This window comes from Chrysemys picta, chromosome 2 (assembly GCF_011386835.1).
Source record: "Chrysemys picta bellii isolate R12L10 chromosome 2, ASM1138683v2, whole genome shotgun sequence".
NCBI classification, from domain to species: Eukaryota; Metazoa; Chordata; order Testudines; family Emydidae; genus Chrysemys; species Chrysemys picta.
In genome coordinates this window covers 37,039,619-37,067,533 of record NC_088792.1, presented here as the reverse complement: position 1 = coordinate 37,067,533, position 27,915 = coordinate 37,039,619, and the positions used below count along the sequence as shown (strand labels likewise).

General features: G+C 39.7%; 1 protein-coding gene across 42 annotated transcripts in view; it reads left to right on the top strand.

The window, feature by feature from the left end:
• Positions 1–27,915, top strand: part of KIAA1217 (KIAA1217 ortholog) — a 517,243-nt gene that overhangs the window by 401,431 nt on the left and 87,897 nt on the right. For 36 of the 42 annotated variants that reach the window (XR_256476.4, XR_256475.4, XR_010599123.1 and 33 more), the window contains 2 exons: positions 18,317–18,515; positions 21,409–21,502. Coding sequence is in view for 36 of the 42 variants with exons in the window: in XM_065586890.1 (XP_065442962.1) it covers positions 18,317–18,515; positions 21,409–21,502 (293 nt within the window). In the remaining 6 variants the exon portion in view is untranslated. Of the gene's footprint in view, positions 1–18,316; positions 18,516–21,408; positions 21,503–26,332; positions 26,673–27,915 lie in introns of those variants that run through there. The other 6 variants (XR_010599124.1, XM_065586903.1, XM_065586895.1 and 3 more) reach the window with 4 other exon arrangements.

The window sequence follows — 27,915 nt, the reverse complement described above, 5'->3', positions numbered from 1 at the left end:
TCCTTTTGACGGTCACGGAACATGGAAACCCTAACATCACCTGCCCGGAGATTCCACTGCTGTAGTCTGGAGCCCAAGAGCTCTGCCGTACTCTTGGGTAGTTCCAAATCCCTGAGGAGGTCATTCAGTTCACCTTGTGTTATGAGGTGTGGTTCAGAGGAGGGGGATGGGAGAAAATGTGGGTCCTGTGACATTGATGGTTCAGGACCAGAAGTTTCATCCTCTTTCTCTTCCTCGTCTGACTCAAGTGAGAATGATTCTGGTGCATCAGGAACCGGCAGTCCTTCTCCGTGGGGTACTGGGCGTATAGCTGATGGAATGTTTGGATAATGCACAGTCCACTTTTTCTTCTTTGACACACCTTTCCCAACTGGAGGCACCATGCAGAAGTAACAATTGCTGGTATGATATGTTGGCTCTCTCCAAATCATTGGCACTGCAAAAGGCATAGATTTCCTTTTCCTGTTCAACCACGGGCGAAGATTTGTTGCACAAGTGTTGCAGCATATGTGTGGGGCCCACCTCTTGACCTGATCTCCAATTTTGCAGCCAAAATAAAGGTGATAGGTTTTCTTAACCATAGTTGTTATACTGCGCTTTTGTGATGCAAAAGTCACTTCACCACAAACATAGCAGAAGTTATCTGCACTGTTCACACAAGTACGAGGCATCTCTGCTCACTTTGGCTAAACAGAAATGTGTCCCTTTGCAAAATCAAACACTGACAAATAAGAGAGCATGACACTGTATGATTTCTAGAGCTGATATAGGGCAATTTGTTCAGCAGAGTGATGTAAGCTTCGTTATGATTGCATCATCCATGACTTCTAGGAATAACATGATGCAATTCATATCATGTATGACGCAATACCAGCTTCAGATTGCATCATTCATTGTTTTGCCTAAAAAGCAAGTCCTGTCCAAACCCAGTCATAGATTTATTCATAGATCCAGTCAAAGATGTATTTTAGTCATTTCTGGTTTAAATTGAGATCCCTTCCCTGTATAACTCACTTATCCTCCGCCATTCCCAAGTCAAGGGTCGTATATACTGACCCAATAGCATATCTTGAAAACTAGAGCCAATCAACAACTTTAAGCATCATTTTCATTCTCAGTGACCCAGAATTAGTAAAGTTTGACTACATTTATTTCAGAAGCATTTTGGCTGTAGAGCAGTGATTTAGAGATGTGAAATAAGGCTTTTTCTCATCCTGCAAGTGGGGTAGAAGTGTATACAACTACACATGTGACTCAGATTTGCCACAACACTTGGGATCAATCTGCTAAAGAAATAGATGGAAATACTTTGTTATCCCCTGAATCTGTCACTTCAGATTTCTTATTTTAGGAAATATTAATTGCATATATTTTATTTAAAGGTATACTAAAAATTAGTCCTAAAATTGCCCAAGCGTAAATTAATTCTTCTTGTACAACTTATTGTTATGGTAATATAGTACTCTATTGTTATCAATCCCTCCAATATTTTTCTTTAAAACCAGTTTCACAAATGCTAAGGAACAAAAAAAAAATAAAAAAAACCCTAAAACTAAACTAAAAGTGTGCTCTAGTGCATCCGGGCCATAGTCCATTTTACATCCTGTTTCCTGTACAGCAGCATGATGCTGTTGGTTTTATTTGTATTTCTAGCACTGCAAGAGAATATTTACATTTTTAAAAGCTTCTTTTCATTTAAATTTTAAAAGTACATGAAAATATTTCTATTAATATGTTTTGTAAATACGTACCCTTGCCCCTTTATTTACTTAGATGTTTTCAAACAAAACCTAAATTTTAATCCTAAACTACTGAACACTGTTCTTTTAAGACACAGGAAAAATGATCGATTTTTATGGGTTTAAGCCTAATAAACTTTACAGTGTTGTTTAAAAAATCTTATTCTCATAGACATTCATATTTTTCCAAGTCCAGTTGAGTCAGGTTGTTTTTTAAATTACAGACTGAATAAATGTCTGTTAGGAGGTGGAGTGAGTGAGAATAGTGGCAATGCATTTTGGCTACCCGGCATCACGTTTTTGTCAGTCAGTACTAATGATTAAGGCTGCGTGTCAATAATGGAGGTCATGGAAGGCACAGATTCCGTGACTTTCCATGATCTCCGTGACTTCTGCAGTGGCCGGTGCTCGCTCAGGGGCTGCCTGAGCCAAGCAGCTCCTGGGCCAGCAGCAGCAGTTTAGGTGTGTGGGAGGGGGCTAGGGACACGGAATTGGAGTGTGGGGTGGCGCTTACCTTGAGGTAGGGGGCTCCCTGGCTCCCACCGGCATGTCCCTGCAGCGCCTAGGTGGAGGGGCCAGGGAGCTCCCCGCGCGCTGCCCATGCCTGCGGGCCCTGCCCCCACAGTTCCCATTGGCTGCAGTTCCCAGCCAATGGGAGCTGCAGATCCGGCACTTGTGGCAGGAGCAGCATGTGGAGCCACTCTGACCTTCCCTCCCCCCAAGAGCTGCAGGGACACGCAGAGCTGGGTAGGGAGCCTGCCAGCCCTGCTGACCCCACCCCAGCACCAGCGGGAGTCCCAGGCTGTGTCCTGCTCTCCTCCCCCCCCAGCACCAGCGGGGGTCCCAGGCCACACACACCCCAGCACTTGCAGCACCCTTAGACTGCCCTCCCAGAACACCTGCAGCCCCCCGCCCAAGGTTTAGTTAGGGGTATATAGTAAAAGTCATGGACAAGTCACAGGCCATGAATTTTTGTTTACTGCCCATGACCGGGCCATGACTTTTACCAACAATACCCAAGACTAAAACATAGCCTTTCTAATGATGACTGTGGGTCATTATGACATGCTAGGCTCTAATTCATGCCATGTTGAGCCAGCCCATGAGACATTCCAGCTCTGTATCCATTTTAAACTTTAGCCATGGTTCTTGAAATTAAGGTCTTTCTTGACAAAAGGGTCTAACAGAATCAGCACATTTCTCATCAGTATGCCACCTGAGTACAAAATGTAACATTAAAATGAATGAATACTCCATGAGGGACAAAATAAGATATATTTTAAAATATTTATTTGAAAGCTGGGATTTCTTCCAACTTGATAACTGTGGGAGGAAAAATTCTAGCAAAACTGTCAGAACAAGAATAATCTCAAACCCGGACAGGGCTCAACAAACTTCACTTGCAATTTGCCTAAAGGAAATAAAAATTGACAAGTACACAATTATATTATGCAACCTGTCAAAAACAGCAGTATGTGCATGCATGTGCTGGATTGCACTGATGTCATTGTTTTAATGCTTCTCTAAAGAAATGCAGACTGACAAATGTTTGGGGGTTTCAAACCGTGAGACGTGATTCTGTCAGGTGCCAAGCACTTTCAATCCTCTTTGACTTCCAGGGCAGTGGAGGATTCTAGGCTCTTCACAGAATCAGGCTGTAAAGGCCTATTTCTGAGAGGTGCTGTGCATTTGCCACCTTTTACTAAAGACAATGGGAGTTGCAGGTGCTCAGTGTTTCTCAGGATTGGGCACTATAAACAGGGTTGGATTAAGGCAGAATCCATGGCTCTGGATACCAGACTGCGAAGGGGGTACATGGACACACAAAGGTTTGGATCTGAGGAGCCATTGGAGGAGGGCACTGACAAAGAGTGGTGGGGTCTGCCATGGGGACTTGGGAACAGGAGAGAGTGGTAATAGGAGAGGTTTCTTCCCTGAAATGTCTTTTAAAACCCATTGGTCCTTATATTTGGGCCCTTGTTCTGCAAACACATAAGCACATTGCATAACTTTATTTAAATAAGGTAAAGAGACTTGACCCTGTGTGAGGATATATGATTTGGGGGAAGTAGATGTTCAGAGTGAATGCATATTTTTATGGACAGGGAATAGCCCGTCCCTCTGAGAAACTTATAGGAGGTGGCCCTGACCCTCAGTGGGAGGGGAAGTGACCAGCTGGAGGGGAAGAGGGAGAAGGTTGAGGGACAGAGGCAGGCGGGGGAGCCAGTGAGAGAGAGAGATGGAGAGAAACAGAGTCTAAGTAAACTGAGAGAAACAGGCAGAGGATGAGAGGGGGGACAGAGGGAAATCAGGACTGAGAGAAACCAAGAGTAAGTGGAGAGACTGAGACTGAGCACGACAAACAGATGCACAGAAGAGGGTCCCTTTAGTTTAAAGCTGGTTGGTTAAGTCAGTCCATGTCTGATGGTGTGTTTCTGACCATTGATTCTGGTCATCTCCTATCATTGATCCATGTGGTTCCCGAGATCCAGAACAGGAGGCCCAAAGGCCTTGAGATCCAGTGGGTCTGATATGATTTGCACTGCTGCAAGTGTCACTGGAGTTAAGGCTGTGTCTCCAGGAAGTCACAAGCAGCATGTGAGGCTCAAAAACTGACAGAGGTGTCAGACAGCACCCAGCGAGGTAGCTGAGGAAAGGGGAGCCTTGAACTAGAAAAAAAACAACCTATAAGGTACTAGCCTGTGCATATCGAGATATAGATATATTTCTGTATTTAGAGGTTATATATAGCTAAGTACACTCAGTAGTGAGTTACTCTATGTGTGTGTGTGTGTGTACATATATATAAAAATATATCCAAACGATTATACATTTTTATGATATATATTCTTAATCTATTTAATGTTATTGTAGGTAGGTAGCATCCAGTTCTGTTTGCTCTGGTTTAAATAAAATCCCCGTTATGTTATTTTTTGACAACTAGTTGTATTATCTCGGCTACCATTAAATAACCTTTTATTATGGTGTAACATCCCGCCAGCTCTCACCTGCTGAGTGATTATACCACCACTGTAACGGACCGTTACTACATCTTGATCAGTGGTTTTGGGATGCGGTGACCTTCAGATGTATTTCAAATGTAACACTATAATCCTACACCGAGAGGTCTGTTTACACCTGTTTGGCATCACAAACAGGATTAGGTCAGTTTAGTGTAGGGCAGTGTTTCCCAAACTTGGGACGCCGCTTGTGTAGGGAAAGCCCCTGGTGGGCCGGGCCAGTTTGTTTACCTGCCCTGTCCACGTGGGCCGAGGGACGTACTGGCTGCCGCTTCCAGCAGCTCCCATTGGCCTGGAGCAGTGAACCGCAGCCAGTGGGAGGCGAGATCGGCCGGACCTGCGGACGCGGCAGGGGCTTTCCCTAAACAAGTGGCATCCCAAGTTTGGGAAACACTGTTGTAGGGGACCAGAGTTGAGTATTGGGGTAACTTTATCTCTGGACTGGTGAAGGGTATCTCTGAGTCAACAGGATGCATCATGGAGGGGCTACAGGCACAGTTTAAAGCACTGTAGACCTTGTTGACTGAGCAAGAACCCAGAATTACAGGGCAAGTGTCCACTCTGCATGGGGCAAGACAAGAGCAGAGGAAGGCATAGTTTCTGGCTAAATTACTCAGTATCGAAGTTAAATTTCTGGGACATGTGGTGTTGGCTCAGGGAATTGCTGTTAATCCAGAGATGAAGGCACTTGAAAATTGGCCAAGACCATGGAGTCTCACTGAAGTTAGGAAAATGCTCGGTTTTATGAGTAACTACTGAAGTTTCACAGACCCCCTGTCCTTTGCATCAGCTAGTGGGGAAAGAAAGGCTAGGATAGTACCTTTTGAGTGGACACCAGAGTGTCAATGGGCTTTTGAAGAGTTGGAAAGAAGACTGATGACTGCTTCAATTCTGGCATGTCCAGATTTCAAGCTGCCATTTATACTGACTACCAATGCTAGTTTTCGTGTCTTAGAGCTGTATTGAGCCAGATAGAGGAGGGAGTGCAAAGAGTGATAGCATACACTAGTAGAGGACTCTGGAAGTCTGAAAGAAATTACCAGAATTACAGGACATTCAAGTTGGAATTGCTGGATTTAAATTGGGCCGCTATGGAGAAATTCATGGAGTATCTGATCTATAAGAAGTTTACTGTGAAGACAGATCACAGTCCCCTCAAGTATTTAGACAGATTTGCATGCAGTGGAAAACTGATGGTTGGCAAAACATGCTGAATTAGATTTTTAAATCTGTTACACACCAGGAAAAGTGAATGGAAATGCAGGTGTACTGTCCAGATTGCCTACATGGAATGAACCCAAAGGAGAAGATCAACAGAATTATTTTATCTTCATTAAACCAGAAGTAGCAGGCTAACTTTTGGATGGAAGGGTGAAGGGAGCACTCAGACACAAGAATTATGGGACTGTCTTGTCTGGTGAGAAATATCTTATTACAGGACATTAGTTATTCCCCTGAGGCATTGAGAAAAACGCAGATGGAGCATGTGGACATCTGTCCTGTTGCCATTGCTCTTATTGAGGGCAAGGAGAAAGACTGAGATAGATGTGATATTGTCAGTCTTGAAGGAAAAAAATGGTGGTGGAAGGTGAAACAGATTGGTTTTACATCGAGGATTGCTATATTACCACTTGACACACCCTCAGGATGGTGAGACTTTGCTACAGTTGATAGTGTCCAGATGGCTCCGAAGGGAGATGCATGAAGCCAAGCACAATCAGAGAGGTCATTTTGGTACTTCAGAGTTCTTCTTCGAGTGATGTCCCTGTGGGTGCTCCACTTTAGGTGTTTGTGCGCTCCTGCGTTCATAATCAGAGATTTATGGTAGCAGTGCCCGGTTGGGTCGCACATGCACAGTCCTCCATTTCACACTGCTTCAGGCGGTTAACTGGGGTGCTGTGCGACCAACCCTCCTCCCCCACCCCCAGTTCCTTCACTATCACCTTTGGCTTCAGTTGGAGCAACTGGCAGCGCCTCACAGCTTTCTAAGTAGCATAGTTTCCCTTAGCTTTTATTTTTCAGTTAGAATAGTTAGCTTTAGTACTTTATCCACATCCTTTCGTTTTTTCAAAAAAAAAAATACATTTTAATTTCTCATAAGGCTGTAGGTTTCCATTTTCACCACTGCAGCTCCGTATTTGTATCCCCCTTATGAGGAGAGTACGCTCCCTGAGGGACATGCTTGGCTCCCCAAGATTCAAACGCTGCATTACCTGCAGGCTTTTTATAACTCTCTCAGACGAGCACTCTGTGTGTCCACTGTCTCAGCGAGACACATATACCACAGAAGTGCTCGCACTGTCACAATCTGAAAGCCCGCAAGAAATTTCCAACTTAAACTCCTCCTCATGGAGAAGTGTCTCCATCCAGCGTCTGAGCCTGAGGTACTCACCCCATCTGGCCAGAAATTGCCGACTGCAGCCTCTGACAAGGGCCCTTCTTACACAGCTCGGGCTCCCGATCAGCCCGCCAAGAAGGCGGCAAAAAAAACAGGGTACCACATCCCCTACTTTGGAGTTGGCCAAGATACTGGCCATGCCAATGGCCAAAACAGCGGGACCTTCCGGCACCATTGGTACCAAGAAAACGAAAGCCGCCAAACTGCCGAGCTCGGACGCAGGAACCAAGGTGAAAATGAAACCCTATACCACCAAACACGACTAAACCCTCGTTTATCTTTGGATCCTCAGGTGAAAAACACAAAGCCAAATGAAGTGAGAAACCTGGCTGAGAATGTCTGTGAGCATCAGGAAATTTTGATGGGCGTTAGTGCGGTAGCGTTAAAAGTGTCAGAGAAGTCCAGGCAGACATGAAAGAGGTGTTATGACTGAAAGCTCAAGGTGCCTTGATCAAGCCTGGGTATAGATTTCTTCTGAGAAATCATCATCCCAGAGGCCAGTCCAAAATTCAAGACAGGAACAGCATATTTAAAGGGGAAGGAATATAAATATGGTAAAGAGACTGGATCCCGTATGGGGATATATGATTTAGGGTGTGTTCAGGGTGAATGTACTGTAAATTTTTTCATGGAGGAGAGGTAGCTACTCCTGAGAATCTGAGATGAGATGGTCACTCCCCTCAGCAGGAGGGGAAGAGGGGGATGGTGCAGGCAAGGGAGACAGAGAGATGGGGCGAAACAGAGTCTGTGAATAAACTGAGAACCAGGAAGAAGGTAAGAGGGCAGCTGGAGGGATGTTATTGCAGGTAGGTAGTATCCAGTTCTGTTTGTTCCAATTTAAATAACATCCCTGTTCTGTTTTTTTATAACCAGTTGTATTATCTTGGCTACCATTAAATAACCTTTTATCACAGTGTAACACACCCCTTCACCCCACCACATCCAGCTCTCACCTGGTGGATAAATTAAGTTATACCACCACGGTGACAGACCATTACTAAATCTTGGTCAGTGGTTTTGTGACAGGGTGACCCTTAGACGTATTTTGACTTATAACACAATAATCCTACTGTGAGAGGTCTGTTTATGCCTGCTCACCTAAGTAGTCCATTGACTTTATCAGCAATGATTTTAAGCAGAAACTGGCTGATCCTGCCAATACTTAAGCTTCAGTTGGCTTCAGTGGGACTTCTCACAAGAGTAGCATTAAACGCATGCTTAAGTATTGGCACAGTGGGGATCTGGACTTCTAAACTCTTCCCTGATGATTTATCTCATGACTCTCTACTTCACTACAGACAGACAGATTTCAATGGTTTGAGTAAAGATTTCACTGCCACATAATTCAGACACAATAATAATTAATAACTAATTGAATAATACCTAGCCTACCCACCAGTAGTGCATTTCATCAATAGGTGTCAAAGCTTTTTACAAAGCAGGTCAGTATCATTATCCCCATTTTACAGATGGGGAAACTGGAACAAAGAGTGGGAAGTGACTTGCCTGAAGTCTCCCAGAAGACCAGTGGTGTAGCTGGGAATAGACCCCAGGTCTCCTGATTCTGTTTAGTGCTCTACCCTATGTGATTAACTGGGATTATGTACTTTTATGTGTGGGATTAGCTTTGTGTGTGTGTGTGTGTGTGTGTGTGTAATGTATGTTGTCAGGTTTCTATAACATTTTAAAATAAAAAATGATATGGCTGTTAATAAATTGTTACTTAGCATTCACTAGTCATTCTGGGGAGGAGGCCCTTGATTTGTTTTTAGAGGTTTTTCTGCTAAAATTGGATCCAGCCCCATTTAGGACCTGATTCAAATCCCGGTGATTTACTGGGTTTTGGATTTGGCCTCTAGGTTTAATCCACCACTGCCTTTAGGCCATATATCATATAGCTGGTGAACCATAGGGAGGAACTCCCCTGGAAGATGTTGGGAATTGCATCTCAATTTAAGGACTGTGTATGGCTTTAATGTAGTTAATCCTCTCAAATCATTTCCCCCTGTCCTGTCTATTGACTCTGTAATGCATGAAAAGCACATCAACATGCAAAAATGAACATGTACTTATTTGCTGTCGTAGTCAGAAAAATTAGAGTTGGCTGGCAGTTCTGCAGGAAAAACAGCCTGAAACAACCAGTTTCAATTATGGGGTTGAAACAGGAATCCTAGGAAATGAAAATATCCTAAGGTAACTCTAGTTTTTCTGGTCAGTTCTTTCTAGACTTCATCTCCTTCCTTAGTTTAAAATCATGACTGAAATTTATTGGGCTTCTAAAGAAATATTTTATCTTACTTGAAACATTTTGCAGCAGAAAAAACAAAGCGAGATAAACAACCATATCTATATATGCTAGTCCATAAAAGCTTTCATGCTTCATTTACTGTACTTACACATTTTCTTGGACTATACCCAGGGGAAGTGTGAAATGTACACCTTCCCAAGAGAAGCTGGGTAATCACATGTGTTGTTTACTTAATCCATTCTTCCTTTATGTGTGAGCGGATATCTCTTGTGTGCACCTGAGGAATAAAAAAATTGTTCCAGAGAGCCAGAATCCTTTCTAGCATTACTGCCTCAGCACATACATATTGTGCTGCAAAACGTTATATGATAGGCTCAGTGCATACTGTGAGTCAAATGATACGGGGCTGAATCTCCTCTTCGGTACAACAGTTTGTGTCAGTGTAAGTGTGAAATGGCTTCAGTGCAGTTGCACTGATGTAAAACAGCTGAAATGGAGGGGCGCATCAGGCCCCCGAGCCAGAGTGTGCCTTTGGAGACAGGTTTAGCTTGAAATGTAGCTACATAGGCACATTTCTGGGACTGTTTATTTCCCCTGCTGTTTTTCTTGAGCAAGACTTTTTCATTATTGTTATTTATTTGTATTACAGAAGTGCCAAGGGATCCTGACCAAAATCCAGGCCCCATTGTGCTAGGTAATATATGAACATGTAGTGAGAGACAGTTGCTGCTCTGAAGAGCTTGTGATCTAAACAAACAAGACCAAAATGCATGGTGAGGGGAGGGTGGGTGGAAACACGAGCACGGAGACAGTGGAGTGACTAGTACAAGGTTGAACTGCTGGTCAGTAGCAGAGTCTGAATTAGAACCCAAGTCTTTTGACTTCCAGTCCAGTGCTCTATCCACATCTGTACAGTAAAATTGGCAAATTATTTATGGATAACCACTGAAAAACAATACAAATAGGCCAAATCCTGCCTTCCATCATATGTGTAAATCCCTCTTCCATGTTTAATATCAAGTGGCAAGTCTAGCACAGTGGTCCAAAGGTGTTAATGTGGAAAAGTTGGAACTTACCATGACTGAGAGAGCCCCTTGGTTATTGAACTCCCTACTGCTCCTTATCCCCAAGCAATACCTGTTGCAAGCCCCGAAGAATTTGGGTCTGAGGGTCCCTCAGCTTTAATATCCCTGCTCATAGCCGCTTCTGCAGTAAAATGCAGAGTGAAGGATGGTCTCTCACTGGTAGCCAGACCAGTAACTAGAGCATAAAGTGTTTTAAAAATTAGTTAACAAGTCCTTGAATCATATCTGGCATCAGGGACCCATTGTAATATGCTTAGCCCCTAAGTAATATGCTCTTGTTAATCTGTCACACTCAGAAGATGGGCTGCTGAATGCTGAACTGGTTGAAACCTACATGTGGCATTCCCAGTCAGTCCCAGCTAAACTGCATTGCAGTTGTGCGGCCCAGTCCCATGCCAGGTCTTATGGGTCAGCAGCACCTTATCACTAATGGTGCTGAAGGCTGACACAAGATCTAAAAGTATTACCGTGGATATTTGTCCTTTATATTGATAAGCAGAACCCTCTGTATTCCTTGATACTGTAGACTTTGCTGAGTAAACTGAAGCAGCATTGCCCAAAATCTGACCGCCTGAAACAATAGTTTTGAGAAGCATGAACTGCCCCATTCATCTAACTGAATTGTGAACTTTCAAATATAAAAAGATGATAGTTTAAGCATCATAAGTTTTAGTTGTGACCACCTGGCTTGTCATCAGTTCTTCTCTAAGCAAAAGAACTAGTATTTCATTTTAATTTATTTTCTGTGATCCAGGCTAAACTCATCCATTTGCAGTAGGCACTTGTAAAACTCTACAATCTTTCCTATTTGAGTGGTGCATGGAATATGCATCCCAACTTCATGGGATACACTGGTAGAAATAATATATAACCCTAGGATTTCCTGTGTATTCTTTTCATGATGAAACAGACCTATTACAGCTAGTCTCAGTAAATAACAGGTGTGAACAGATTAGCAGTATGTAGATTTAAGGAACTAAACCCAACACTTGTTTTACATTTACTGAAAAACACTACCAAATAGCTGGAGAAGCTTGAACAAAACTGTTCAGGCTATCCTGGTAGAAAGAAAATTAAATTAAACATATACTTTTAGTTTTATTTCATGCCACAGGTTATGCCCGTTGATTCTGTGATTCTGTGAAGATAGTTAAGAATATTAAGAGACCCCTTTTTAAATTTAGAGAATAGATATTATCAGCAGAGACTAGCTAAAGGAAATAGGCTAGGGCTTCAGGCTAGAAATACCACAAGGATGATGGCAATGACCTCAGACTAGTTCTGAAAGAATGTGTTGTATAGCTGGAAAGGCTAGTGTTGAGTGTGGGGATAGTAACAACTGCATACTAAGGAATTTCTTCTCCATTACAAGAAGTGTTGCCATAGCAAAGTTATGTGTGTGTCTGCAGAATTCACTGATAAGGACACCAATGTGTGTTATCTCTATTTGTCTGATACATGTCTAAGAAGAACAATGTGGGTTCTGACCTCTGTTACACCCTTAAATACTATACTATATTTGTCTCAGATAACATTCATGGCGAAATTTGATCTGTTTGTTGGGGGGCATTAGTATCAATATTCCAATATTCACTTTGGGCCAGATTCGACACCCTTATTGATATTAAATAGTTGTTACAATGATGTCAATGAGACCACTTGTGGAGTAAGCTGCTGCTCCACGTCAGGCAGGGTATCAGAATGTAGCCTTAGAAAGTGTTCTGACTACACAGTGATTTAGTGAAATAGGCAGAGATGTGATTTAATGGAAACAGGAATTCCTGAGTTCTAGTTCCAGTTTTAGCTGTGGCTCCCTCTGTAGTGTTGGTTAACCCTTCTGCGTCAATTTCCCCTTCTGTATAATGGGGATAATAGTACTTACTGACTTTAAATTAATATTGTGAGGATTATCTAATGTTTGTAAAGTGCTTTGAAGTTGACATTACTATATAGGTATTAATTATTCTTAAACGGTTTATCAAATGTTTTAACTTGTTTTTCTCCACTGCTTCATAGATTCCAAGGCCAGAAGGGACCATTGTGATTATCTGACCTCCTGTGTAACACAGGCCATAGACCTCCCTCAAAATAATTCCTAGAGCATGTATTTTAGAAAAACATCCAATCTTGATTTGAAAATTATCAGTGATGGTAAATTGTTCCAATGGGTAATTATCTTCACAGTCAAAAATCTACACCTTATTTCCATTTTAAATTTGTCTAGGTTCAACTGTATGCACATTTCAGAGTAGCAGCCATTTCTTTCTTAGAGAGAGAGAGAGAGAGAGAGATCTGGAACCCTGATGATGCATGGTCTATGCACGAAGTTGTGCTGGTTTCACTAAAATTGTGGTATTAAATTGATTTACAGCTTTGTTTGTGGATACCTTTACACTGGTTTAAACCTGGTTATCTTGCATATAAGAATGGCCTTACCCTGAAGTCTCATCTAACACTGGTTTATTAAAACCAGTTTGCTGGCACATCTTAAATTAAGCTTGTGAAAACTTGTGTGTAGACCAACCCTGAGATAGAGGATGAACTTTTTCTAACTGAACCTTCTTAGAAGGAAAAGCAGAATTAGGATCTCATTTGTTTGTAGAGATCTATATGTGGAGAAAGGAGAGTCTTGTGCTTAGACCACAGGGCAATCAGGAGACCTGGTTTCTACTTCTAGCTTTTCCATAGTTGTTCTTTGTGTCCTTGGACAAATCACTTCATCTCTTTGTTCTTCAGTTTTCCCATCTGTAAATTGCACTTTCCTACCTCCCAGGAACGTTGTTAATGAAGCTTTAATGAAATAATGTTTGTAAAATGCTTTAAGAAACCTAAGGCCTGGTCTACAATTAAAAGTTTTGCTAGCATATTCTGTGTTGTTTAGGGGCGTGATTTTTTTGCTGACATAGTTGAGCCAGCAAAAGCCCTACTGTAATCACAGTTAAACTGGCAAAAAAGGCCTTTTTGCCAGTATAGCTTTATTTCACTTAGGAAACTAGTATAAACTGTACTGGCAAAAGGACTTTTTTGCTAGTATAAACTACGTCTACACTAGGAGGGTTTGCCAGTATAGTTTGTCTATAAATGTAGACAAGGTCTAAGACTGAAGGTGCTATAGACATGCCTAGAATTAGCAGCAGTAGCATTGTTTGACTCGAGTTACTACTTTCAGATGCGCTATATACTATAGCCTTCATTATTCTGTTACCTGTCCTCCTGAAGTTAAGCCTATTACATGCTGCGTTATTGTCTTGTTTGTTTTGTGTTTGTAAAAACTCAGCACAAGCTTAATCTTCCTGGGGAATCTGTTGGGACAGAAGAGTAAGTGCAGGAGGAGCATTAGGATGCATGAAAACGTTAGTATTCGTTTCCTTTGGCTCCCTTTCCATCAGCTTTGCTGGCAGCTATGCTGTTGTTCTAATGAGAGCTGCACCAGGGTTAGACACTATTTCCTCTTGCTGTAGTTTTAATGTGAGTAATGTATTAGTTGACAATAAGAAATGACTCTAGGGGTGGAGCTGCTTCCCTCAAGCTGGGCATTAGGATGTTGCCAGTTGTCCCAGTTTCAGCCTGACGAGATACGTGTGTGGAACAAGGTGGATGATTTAAAATAATGGATCTGAAAGTCCCTTTTTCTTCTATCATGCTGAAACAGGATTTTTCGAAATGAACAGCTACTTTTCTCAAACAGGAAACACCCTAAAGTACTGCTATATTATGACATGGATCAGGCAACTCACTGGAAAAGGCAGGGGCTTTAAAAAAGTATGTAATATAAGGGAGAATAGGAGAAGGAGAATTTACCGTAATGCCTTTGAAAATGTTCTTTCCCATGCTAATAAGTTTAAGGCACAATCATTCCAGATTAGATACAAGTTTATTTGGAAAATCTATATTAAAACAACTGTGAGTTTCTGATGTATAGGTTATGGGTGCATGAGGAAGGGCAGAGTTAAGGCTGTTTGGGAATGTTCCAAACCCTTTAACCCCTAAAGGGTTTTTTTGTTTTGTTTTAAACTAACATTTCTTGATATTCATACATAGTAGCAAACTTAGTTTAAAGTTAACAGAATTTTTTGTCTGTTTACTGAGTTTTTGTAAAAATGGCATCAATATATCACTTTTAAAGTGTCATTTTAAGCTTCTTTTGTCAACTGAAAAATATTTTGAACAAGACCTTCAAAGAAAAATTCTCGTATACTCTGAAAATAATCACATGCAAAAACTTTTTGTTTGCTTAAGAACAGTGAATATGGGGGTTACATATAGTTATTAAAAAGTTGATTAATTACAGCTTATTTTCTTCAAATATATCTACTACATGAGTTCTCAAGGATTTTTAAAAAAAAAATCATAATTTCAATTCAGAGTAAAGAAAATTCACTTAACAGTTTTTGAGATATAGGCCATTTTAAAAAAAATAAACTTTCAGAAAAATTCTCCTAAATCTTTGGAGTAAATCTGGCAATTTTGGGGTCAATTCAGTTTTGCCTGCCAAAGTAAAAGGTTAAAAATAGAGTATGTAATGGAATCTGAGTGCAACCTTAATGACACAGGACGATATTGTTACCCCTTTTTGACCTGAGCAGCTAGTCAATTTCAGAACCCTGGGGATGTTTCAGCTGGAAGTAGAAACTGATGATGGAGTCTGGTATTTTCTTGGATGCAATCTTATTCATTTACAAGGAATGTACAATGTCCTGCTTCTCCAAACACAGGTGGAACCAGAAACAAAAGGAGTCGTTTCTTAGTTTACAGGCACAATCTTCCCTTAGCCAGCAACCCTGACCCAGAACCTTTTTCTAGGCTTTTTTCAGGGGCATGCTGTGGTTACAGGCTACTGCTTGGCTTTCTTGTTGCTTTTGAGCTTCTCTGTTTCTTGTCTGTCCCCTCCAGCTAGACTTTTTCCCCACACGCCAGTGGCGCTGGAACAATTTGTATACTGGGGATGCTGAGAGCCATTGAATCAAACTGTAAACCTTGTATATGATGGAAACCACTTCAAGCCAGGGGATGCTGCAGCACCTTCTTCCACCCCACCCCCGCTCCCCTACTTCCAGCACCTATGCCACAAGCACATCTGATCAGAACAATGCCCAGTGGAACCATCCACCCATGTGTTGCTAGTTACTGGGCAGACTAGATTATGTCAATGTTTTAGGTATGGCCCCTTAATTGTGTCTTACACCTATCTTAATTGAAGGACGTGTTCACACCTCATTTTCAATGAGCCTGTAATTCAACCCATAACAAGGTTTAACCCAGCTTATAACAATATCATCCATTCATAATACTATAGAAAAGGTATTGACAGTGTCATTTTAAAAGCAGCCTAATATTAAATAAAGGTTAGCTGGTGTTGAGGAGTCTGATTAATATGCATAAAAATTAACATGTTCTGCCTTCTCTTGCTGTAGGTACAATTATCTGCTCACTGATTGTAGGAACACCTGCCAAAATGTGCATTCATTCATTTACCGCAATTATGGGCAACATAGTGAGAAAAATACTAAGAGCTGAGGATAAAGAAAACTCATCTTAGATTAATATGTCTTCTATATTTTTCAGTAAATGGCTTCATGTCCCAGGACTTTAGCACAAACTTTTAGTCACTGGTGATAGCTCATGAATATACAAAATAAAACCCTTCCACCACGCCATCATTGGTGGTATAACCAATTTTGACTTTAAACCAATATATCACGATCTAAATGGGTTTTGTAATTTGTGCTGTAGCCCCAGAGACTGCATGATCATCAGTAAGGATAATGTTTAGGCATTTCTGTTCCCTTACCAAAAAAACAGCTGACTTAAAGAAGAAAATGAGTTGCTAATATTGTGGTTTATATCCTCTGAGGACTAACCAAGAAAGAGCAACATAGTCACACTTGAGCAGATCTGTCATTCTCTTCTCTTCAAGTACCTTTGTGCCCTCCTGATTCAGAGCTTCTCTGGGGGCTGAAGAGGCCACTGGTGTAACTTAGGTAGCCCCTCAGGGCTCTCTAACATCATGTCAGCCTGTCCTCAGATGCCTATAGGCAGGCTGTGGCACCACCGCCAACATGTCCTTCCCATGGCTCAGATGCCAGGTCTTGCAGGATAGTCTGTGGCTGTCTTCCTCAGTTCCTACACTGGGGGAATTCTCCCCTGGCCAGATTCAAGGATTTTTATGCCCTTTTATGTCACTCTATCAGAAAGGGGATGGTGTTGGAGTGAGAATCTCACCCCTAGTGAGCAAGGTCAATGGGAGAAAATGAGAGAATCCATAAGGGGAGGACGCTCTCTGTGTTTCCATTTGCCCATCTGTAAAATGAATATAATATAATACTTGCCTACCTCAGGGGAATATTGTTGGACATACCGGTAATTAATTAAAGTCTGTTTGTTTTGAGATCCTTTGATGAAAGGCACTGCAGCATATAAGTGCAAAATATTGACAATTACTTTTGACTAGAAGAAAAATAGGTCTGGAAACCATGCCTAGTACTGAGAGACTTAAGAAGCTCAGAGGGTCCTGTGGCACCTTTAAGACTAACAGACTTGCATCTGAAGAAGTGAGGTTCTTACCCACGAAAGCTTATGCTCCCAATACTTCTGTTAGTCTTAAAGGTGCCACAGGACCCTCTGTTGCTTTTTACAGATTCAGACTAACACGGCTACCCCTCTGATACTTAAGAAGCTCAATCTATTTAGTTTATCCAGGATAAGTTTAAGAGGTGACTTGATCATGGTCCCCAAGTACGTACATAAGGAAAGAGATTTCTGATAGTAGATGGCTCTTTAATCTAGCAGAAAAAGACATAACAAAATCCACTGGTTGGAAGCTGAAGCGAGACAAACTGAGACTAGAAATAAAGTGCAAAATGTTAACAATGATGGTAAATAACTGTTGGAACAATTTACCTACGTATGATAGTTCTCCATCACTTGAAGTGTTTAAATCAAGACTAGATACCTTTCTAAAAGATGTACTGAAGCTCAACCAAAAGTTATAGGCTTAATGCAGAAATTGCTGGGGGAGGTTTGTTGGTCTGTGCCAATCTAGAAAGCCAAACTAGATTATCGGAATGATCCTTTTTGGCTTTAAAATCTATAAATCTATCTATATGTGACTCAGATTCTTTTTTTCCGCCCCCCTCTATTATACTATACCGTGATGTATTGGAGATTACTATTAAGGTTGCAAACCATTTTACACAGAAACACTAGAAATTAAAGTGTCTGATATTCAGGCTAGATCTGCTTTTTAGTGACTTCAGCTTTGTTCCTACTATGAATTTCACCTACAATTTTATAAATAAATAAATTGCTGATAAATCAATTGTGGGCACAAAATTATGCTTGCAGAAATGGGGAGCTGGTTTGAAAATCAAACCCATGTTGAGTAAGTGTGAAGTTAAAGCAAAGAGTTTATGCTTAAAAGAACCTAAGTGATACAAGGATTAATTTTTCCCTCGGCTGACAAAAAATTTCCCATTATTTACTTGCACCTTCCTTGTAGTATGGGTTCATTTTAGTATTATTTTTAAATTAGCTCTTTTAATGTAAACTTTTGATCTAACTAAAGAACAGTAAAAATAGATTCCCTGCAATAACATGTTGCTCTGGGAAAACTCTGTGGTATAGAAACAAATAATCAATATCCATGAGACCGTTTTTATTCTTCATTCCAGTATTGTAGTGAAAAAGTATGGTGTGTGTGAAGCATCTAGCTTTGCTTATTCTAGTATAGAATTAAATATTTGATGTGTGTTCCATGTGGACTTTGGAGTCTAGCTTTATTCCAGGCATTTTTTTTAAAAAAATCTTCAATTGTATTTTGCTTTTAGGAGTTTTATATCTTCAATATGGTGATGAAACAAAACAGTTAAGGATGCCGAATGAAATTACAAGCACAGACACGATTCGTGCCCTCTTCGTAAGTGCCTTCCCCCAGCAGCTGACAATGAAAATGCTGGAGTCTCCCAGCGTTGCCATTTACATCAAGGACGAGAGCAGAAACATATACTATGAACTAAATGATGTAAGGTAGGTAAACAGTGCATCAATAGCGTGAAAAAGAGTTAAGCTGATAAATATCTAACAAATATCAGGTCTGACACATTGAGGCAAATTCAGTGGTGTCTGAGTAATTTGGCGTTTTCACAGTTTGACACATGCCTTAAGCTATATGTACCACATCTGTTGCACAAGCCGTATATGTATGATATACTTTATTTAAATATTCATGCAATACAGATAAGTTTGGTTAGCTTTTACAATTAATATTTTATTGTGTTTTTACCAAAACAGGTATATTTGAAATATTAAACATAAAATAATTCACAAAATGGCCTTAAAACAGATCCCTGTCTCTACTGACAGAAAGTCTGATGTAAAGTGGGGTGGGGGAAAGTGTCATAGGTGTTTTGGGGCTGGAGGGAGTGTCATGGAGGGAGGGAGTGTCATGGAGCAGAGCTCCACTATTTATCATCTACCACCAGCATACAATCCGTTACACAAGTGGCAGAGGCTGGAGTGTACCCACTGCTGCGCTAGCTTCCATCAGGACTGGGCAACTGGATACCTGCCACTGGTCCTAGGTGCTACATTAATACAAATAATTAATAATAATAATTAAAAATACTTCTGAACTCAGCCAATACTGCATACTAGAATATTGTAAAGATCTGGTTTGTGTGTGTGTATGTGCATGTCCTCTGCTGGATGGTATCAGAGCTGCTCAACCATGTTTCTTAAGCCCTGAACTTCTGACACCAATTGGTATTTGTGCTTTTGGAGCAGAAGGATTGGAATGTTAACCCATAACCACCAAGAAGTTCCCAGTGGCCTACGTGCACAGCAGTTACAACCATGTGGCTGGCCACAGATTTGTTATGGTGTGAAAAATAGTTCAGGGATATATGGCATATATTTATACCAGACTGTTCGTAAGGTAGTATATGATAAATATCAGAACAGACGCAAAATCACAAGAGCGAAGCAGAAGAGAAAGAGGGACTGAAGGAAAAGTGTTCAGTTCTAACACTGTCAAATAGTGAATGTAAAACAGATGTGCAAATAAAAAAATACACAAATGTATACCTGTTATCAGAAAAGTTTGAGGTGATATGGTGCGAAATACAATTCACTTCAGAGATCAAATGCCCTGTATTTTACAATGTTGCTTTACTTCAAGCTGTCATATTTCTATAAGATAGCTATGGAGATTATTTTTAAACCAAACTTGACATTAGTTGAGTAAACTCTCTCAACCATCATTTTAGAGATAGAAAAAAGAGTAGATTAAGTTTGGTCCAATTAAAGTTATTATCTCACCCACCTTGCCTCTGTTTATCGCATCATCATTTGTGAGCTACGAGTGAACTGAAAAATGAGAGAACTTTCCTTGCATTGAAAAATACATTAACAAAGAATCATTCTGTGTCAATATGGAGAGCAGAATTCTGTAGTTTAGATTCTTCATGCAGATCTCTGAGCAGAATTTTGTCCTTACCTTATATGTAACATCTGTACTGTTGGCACTGAATATTATTTAATTTTACAGACAGTAAACATTGTTCCCGAATTATTCACTAACTAAACGTAGACCCATCACCTCTTTTAGATATTGATATTATCTTAAATTCCATATTTGTAAGACAGAAAAGAGTTTATGCTGCCATAAATAAACGAAGAACCTAAATTTGCTACAGGATAGGTATTTCTTGTGCATTCTACATGTAGTTAACTCTCATCAACTCTAAACTTCTCATTAACCATACATTTCTTAAACAGATGGGACTGATCTGTCTGTTAAGCTATGTGTTTTTTTAATAGACTACTTGAAGTCTACAGCAGCAGTGCAAGTTCTGACTAGTTACAGATTCAAAGCAATCGCTGACTGTAATATGACTTTAAAAGAAAGAAATTAGACCAGCCCAAGAATACATCACTTCATTTTTTTAAAATGATAATCCTAATGAGTGAGATCAGTCCACTAAACTTGTGGAGGAAAGAAATTCAGTCTTTTGTGCAAATTCTCTTGAAATCACTAGTGTGAACTGAAAGGAATCACAGTTTTGAAAGGACATTAGTGTGTTTAGATTGTTGCCGTTAATTAGATTGTTGCTGATTAGTACAGAACAAGAAATCAGCAGGACTCAGTGCAGATTTCTAATCTATGAAATTACTGTAAGGTAGGTTTTGAGACTAATGTAAAACATCTGTCGTCTGATTGTTGTCTGAATGAGTCAGTTTATAAAAAGACTCATGAATGACAAGGCTCTTTGTGCTAATCTTAAAAATCTTTTGGTGTTTTCTTCTAACAATTTGCATCAAAATTCTGTAGTTTCTTTTATCAGAGCTGTGCTTTTTGATTTAAAAAAAAGCTGTATGAAATATTGGAGGCTTGAAAGTTTGTTTTTACATTCGCTGATGAGTTCTTAATCGCTATGGAATGTTTTCAGTTTTGTGAACAAACTACCGTAAGTTACACTTGCCTCAAGAATAATTTCAAAAGAGTATTTTTCTTTTGATTTGTGCTCATTAGAATAGCAGAAATTCATGTGTTTGTGTAGAGTACACAATAAAGCATTTAAATATTAACTTAAGCCCTTTTGGGTGCATTGTAAATATTGGAGCTTTATTATCTTACAAAGTGTTTTCACTCTGTGCCGGGGATCTTGAAAGAAACTCAGTACCACCTGATTTTTATGGGTGTGGACCTGTACTGAAAGAACGATACTTCCCAGGGGAAAGCGAACTGAAGTAGGTTTTGTTATTTGTTTGTCTATTTTATAGCAGTAGGGTTTTTTATTGGTCAGTTGCAGCAAGATTGTGATGGTGGTTGTCTGTTGCCTGAATCCTTAGGGCAAGCAAAGGAAATGTCTAAAATAAAACTCCTTTCATCTACTATCCTTGTTGATGTTTTTGATTCCAGGAACATTCAGGACAGATCTTTCCTTAAAGTTTACAACAAAGATCCTGCTCATGCATTTAATCATACATCCAGAACTGTAAATGGAGATATAAGGGTAAGTGCCAGAGTTGATTTATATTCATTTTTATTTTATCTCCTGTTTTCTATGTGAAATGTTTACATTAACGTATATAGTGTGAATACATACATGCTGCAAGCGGATGACACTGATCCATGCTGCTAATTCATTTATTGATCTATTACTTCATTCCTTGTCACTATTTACTCTAACAGCTCTCTGATCTCTCATTCATTCACAGTAAAGAACTGAAATCACAGCACAATGTTTTAGTAATTTGTTTCAGAACGCAAATTGAAGTCTCATTCATTAGTGGGCACCAAACTCTTTCTTCTTTTCAACAGAGCAGAGCATGGTTTAACTTTACTCTATTAGTAGTGCAACTCGCAACCCCATTTTCAAAAGCTTTCCAGTTGAGCTCCCTGTCTCCTGATGTGCTTCATAAATGGCCATCTCAGACTCAACATACTAATAAATGCTTTGCAGTTTTGAAAAGCGCATCAATTTTTGTGTGTCTATTAAAAATACCATAAATGTAGTAACCTTTGTAAAGGTGAAATCTTTGCCTTTGAATTTGCCAAGAAAGCTTCTGAAATTTATTCTCTTTGTTTTCTTTTTTGTTTAAATATAATATATAGGAAATAATAAAGTCATATTAAGCCTTCAACAAGGATACAGTTACTAACAAGTGTGCTGCTTGGTTTTTAGTAACTTACACATGCTCCAAAGCAGATGTCAAATGTTCTGAGGAACTCCTGTAAAAATATTAGTTTATAATTGTGCATCTGGTTCTTGATTTCACAATTTCTTTTGCATCTGCCACAGATCTTTGCTTTTTTGGTTTGATTATATTTAAGCACTTTTGCAGTTGTAATGGTATAGAGCATTGTTGTTTCAGTACAATTGTGGCAGTCGTTCAGTTTCCTGTGGTATTTTCAACCACCTCTCCTATAATTATTTTATTTAAATATTTGAATTTTAAAACATCATAAAACAATCTCTCTGATGGGTCAGAACATCCAATTATCTGATTACTCACCTCACTGCACGCTAAAAATCTGTATATAGAGTGGTAGCAGCTCATGTGGGGGCTGATCTGATAAATTGCTATGTGTCTCCTGCAAGGTGCTGAGAATCCTGAAATACTATTGACTTCTATGGAGCAGTAACCGGATGTATCTGAAATATATCATTAATATCCTAGGGCAGGGCACATTTTCGGTGCCTATAGTAATGTTAACCATTGTAATAATAATGCATTGACATTACATCATTAGGCCTAAATTGTTATTGTCCCACTTGAAAGGGGGGCTAAATGTAACTTTTTTGAGTGTTGTGTGCTGGACTGGTATTCCGACATGTTTTGCTAATGTGTACATAAAATCAAAATATCAGCAATCTGGATTACTTCTTTGGCCCTGTGTCAGATATTTACTATCTAATAAAGTTGTTTCAAATACAAACGTTGGCTCTCTGTAAAAACAGTGGTTAAAATTTGTATTGTTCACATTAAAATATAGAACTGTACAACTGAGATTATGCCCACAGATACATATTGAGTATGGCTAAACTCTCTCCCTCTGGCCACAGTGGGATAATTCAAAAATAAAAGTGGCTCCCTCTGTATCAATGCAGGAGGCTGGACTAGAGGACATCTTAAGGTCTCTTTCAGCCCTACGTTGCTACAATTCTATGATTATTTTACCATGTTCCACTCTACTCTCGGAGGTGGTTCTGTGAGTGTGTGTCTTACCAGAGGTGGCATTTCAAAATCGTCACATCTCCCAAGAATAGTTATTTCATGGTTTATGGCCAGCTCACCTGGGGATGTGCTTTTGTTAGATCTCACAAGCTCAGCAGAGTGGGTTTGGTCAGCTCTTGGATGCCCTTTTCAATTTGAGAGGTAGTCCCTTCAAGTCAGAGTTCAGGACATTGGTGAGGCAGCATTGAGAAGCAAGAAAAGAAGCACTTGATTTTATGTTTTATTGCTTATATATGTGATCACATGAATATATATGGTGGAGAGGAGAACCCAAGAGTAAGAATGCATTCGTTCTGCAGCTGCATTGAGGCAGACAGATGTAGGATATGGAAGAAGTTGGGTGGTGTTAAAGATATCACTCCAGTCTTCCTACCTTCACCATGGTGCTTCGATAAATTGAAACTAACTATACTAAAATGAGAGGAGAGGAAGGAGTAATTACTGTAAACACAGTGCTTAGCATTAGCATCTGTTTCAGTAAATCTAGGGATAAAGCGTTTATTGCCTGTCCTGTTTTAAGGAGATTACTTTTGAAATGTATCAGAGGGGTAGCCGTATTAGTCTGGATCTGTAAAAAGCAACAAAGAGTCCTGTGGCACCTTATAGACTAACAGATGAGTCATGCATCTGACGAAGTGGGTATTCACCCATGAAAGCTTATGCTCCAATACACCTGTTAGTCTATAACGTGCCACAGGACTCTTTGTTACTTTTGAAATGTGAATCAACACCGTCTTGTCACACATCTTTTGTATTATACTTAGGATTGGCAGAATCAGATGTTTATTTTTTATAATGTCGATAGATAATATTGATGTTTATTTTAAAGCTTTTTTCCTATTTTTATTATTTAAATTTTCACAGTTATGGAAAACTATGGAGGGGATCAGACAATAATTACTTAATGACAGTCGACATTGAGACTCAAAAAGTTAAAGCTTTATAGCCATTAAAACTCAAATAGCCAACATCACATGTCCAAATATACAAAGTTAGTATCCTTAAATCAAAGTCTAATAGGTTCTCAAGCTACATTTTTCTTACTTTGCCTATCAGTAGATTTAAATATTCCTCATGCAGTTTGCAGGCATTTCACCCTTGTGACTGTTCCTTTTAATTTTTGTTTAACTAGCTTCCTCATTTTTGTGCAGCTCCCCTTTTTGAAGTTAAATGCTACTGTGCTGGGCTTCTTTGGCATTTGTCCCTATACAAGGGTGTTAAATTAAATGATATGATGGTTGCTATACCAAGGAGTTCAGCTATATTGATATCCTGGACCAAATCCTGTGCTCCACTTAGGACTGACTCAATAATTGCCTCTCCCCTTGTGGGTTCCAGGACGAGCTGCTCCAAGAAGCAGTTATTTATGGTGTCAAGAAATTTTATCTCTTCATCCTGTCCTGAGGTGACATGTACGCAGTCAACATGGGGATAGTTGAAATCCCCCCATCATTATTGCATTTTCTCTCTTTGCAGCCTCTCTAATCTCCCTGAGTATTTCACAATCACTGTCACCATCTTGGTAGGTGATCCTTAGTACATTCCTACTGTTGTACTGTTATTGTTCAAGCATGGAATTTCTATCCATAGAGATTCTATGGCACATTTTGATTTGAGATTTTTATTTCATTTGACTCTATGCTTTCTTTGACATATAGTGGCACTCCCCCATCAGTGCAACCTACTATGTTATATATATACATATATGTATTGTACCCTGGTATTACCCATCCCATTGGTTATCCTCATTCCCCCAAGTTTCTGTGATGTCTGTTATATCAAAATCCTCATTTAATGACAGGCACTGTAGTTCACCCATTAGTATTTAGACTTATACCTTTTGTCAATATTCAGTTATTTTCCTTCATGTAAAAGTATTTCATTTAAATATGACTGTCCCTCTCTAGCTCCTAGCTCTACTTTACCAACTTCTTTCCTATCCTCTTTGTGAAAATATAGAGTTCCCTCTTTAATAAATTAATTCCTAAGAGATGTGTCTGCCTGCACCGTGTGCTCATCTGCACCTGTCAGCTTTCCCCTAGTCCTTAGTTTAAAAAAATCCTCTACAATCTTTTTAAGAAAGACATAGAGGTAATAAATGCAAGATCATGCTTTTGAGTTCTTCAGATACTTTAAACAAAGGCATCCAGATTATGGGAGATTCCTACCAGTGTTTCATTGGATTGTGTTTAAGTTAAAAATCTTCATGTCATTAAAGGCAAAAAGTAAAAATACAAGTGTTGCCAAAATTATCGACCACTTGCTGATTTTTTGTAAGTCTTAGGATATGTCTATACTGCAATCACAAGGTGTATAGATATACTGAGCTAGCTCAGGTACCAGAATGATTGCACCGTACCATTAGTGGGGGGAGGGGGATTTGTCTGGCTGGCTGAATGAAGGGAACAGTGCTTTATGGCTGGGGGGAGCTGAAGGGGAGAGGTCAAACTACTGCAAAAGGGGACAAGGGGCCAGCATGGCGACACTGACGCATCCCCTGGGAACCGGACGGGCAGGAGGGTTAAAAAGGGGCAGCTCTGTGCATGAAGCCCCCTTCTACTCGGAGCAGGCTGAGGCAGCTCAGGTACCAGAACAGTGAAGCTGCGGCAGCTTGTGCTCCAGTGCGCACTAGACTTGCGAATGATTCCTGGGCAGGCTTGTGCAGCCACGCTGAAGTGCACATTGCTGCAGCTTCCATGCTCCAGGACCTGAGCTAGCTAAATGAAAGCTAGCCTGGGTATGTTTACTTGAACTGTAATCACACCCTGTGATTGCAATATAGGCATCCGCTTAGAGTGTAACTCCTAAAACTGAGAACAAATATTTAAACACTTAGTTGTTTGAATGCATGATAATGCTAGGAATACCCGTAGTACGTTTATAAGTTGCCATACACTGCCTTACTGATCCCTCTACCATAAAACATTTTCTTTAGGAAAAAAGCCAAGATATGTATATCTGATACAGAACTTCTAAATGATACAAATATCCTTTTTCCTGCTGTTGTACTGCCTGCTTTTTCTAGTGCTCTTGTTGTCATTGAGAGGTTATGACAACATGAGCCATATTGTATTTATAAACATCATGTGTTTCCTTGATATGACTTGCAGTGTCTGCCAAACAGAACACATGGAAGAAACATTTCTCATTAGCTCAGCATTGGTTTTGGTTATACTGATTTCCGGGACAGGAAAAATGCCTTTCTTGCTCAGACTTAACTTTCGGACAGTGGAAGCAAAGCCTGTGAATACCCATGAAATCTCTTGAACAGGGAGGCTGCTGCTGTTTTAGCCCACATGTTTTGTCTAAGAGCTTCTTCTAGCAAAACAAAAGCAAAAGAAGTTTAGTTTTAAGAAAATGTAAAGACAAGCTTAGCTGAAAGTACTTTTGTGTTCTAATACCTGCCGGATGCTTCTAGAAAAGGAGTTCACCAAAAGATGTAAGGTAAGATGCCTATTTGTAGTGAATATGGAATTCCTTTTTCTTTTTGGCTAAAGGATATATTTAGATTAACTGGGGATTTAAACCAGAGATCAAAACTAGATTTTTTTAACATCTTCCAGAAAAAGAAATGTTTTATTCCCCTGTTGACAACCAAAACTAGTCTTTATGTCTAGTTTAAAATCTGTGTATAGAAAGTAATAATTCGATTATTTTCTAACTTGTCATTTGAAATCTGGTTGAGAGTTCAACATAATATATAAATATAGTATCTGATGCTCTAGGATTGTTTCTGTGACATGAGTTTTACTATTTTTAATGAGTGAGCTATTACTAAGCTGCCAATTATTTATGCTGCTGTAGGGAAGAAGACATTGAGAGGTAGCCGTATCTAATCAAACTGTTATGAAATATAATAAATGTACCCGTGCTCTTTCATTCATGTGTCTTACATATACTATAAAAATTACCCCATAAATGATCTAGATTATTGAGAAGGTAGCTAGAAGATTAAAAATTAGTTAATTTTTGTTTTTAGCTATGAATAAAACAAAATATAAATCTCAAGTATCGCACATAAAATGATCTGTTTAAATGTACAGATCCTGAGCTGTTTGGATGGAGATCTCATTGTGGCTTTTTAAATAATTAAGTGGTAATGTGCTATTGTTAAATTATCTTTATTTTGAAAAAATGTCATTCATGTTGTATATAATTATATAGATTCTGTAATATATCAACAATCTAAAAGTAGCATTTTAAAAAGTTGCCAAAGAATAAAATGGATCTGTTAAAACCAAGTTCTACCTACTTATTTTCAAGTTAAATGATATCAAACTTGATCTGAAAAAAGCATTTTAACCAACATCAACTGGTCTAGGAATATAAGTATGCCTCACCCACTCTGCAAATACCAGGAGTCTACCAGTTATATGTTACTCTCTTTTTAGATTAAGATATCACAAATCTGTCATCTGGAAATCCCCAGTAACTTTTTCTGTGAAGAAAAAGGCTCCCACCATGATACACTCACTTTAATAGTGATTTTATTTCCTTTTAACGGCCTCTCTTTCTGGCTGAGGGTTGCAAGCAGCTTGCTCTGGAGCATGTCAGTACACCTCTTGCGTCATCCAGATAGAATTATTTAAGAGCAACTCAAGTTTTCTGTTGGCCTGTGACTGAGTCTGGAGGCCAAGTGTCTAACACAAAGCCCAGTTGTGAGGTTGGCCTTCTTGGGCAAAAGTCC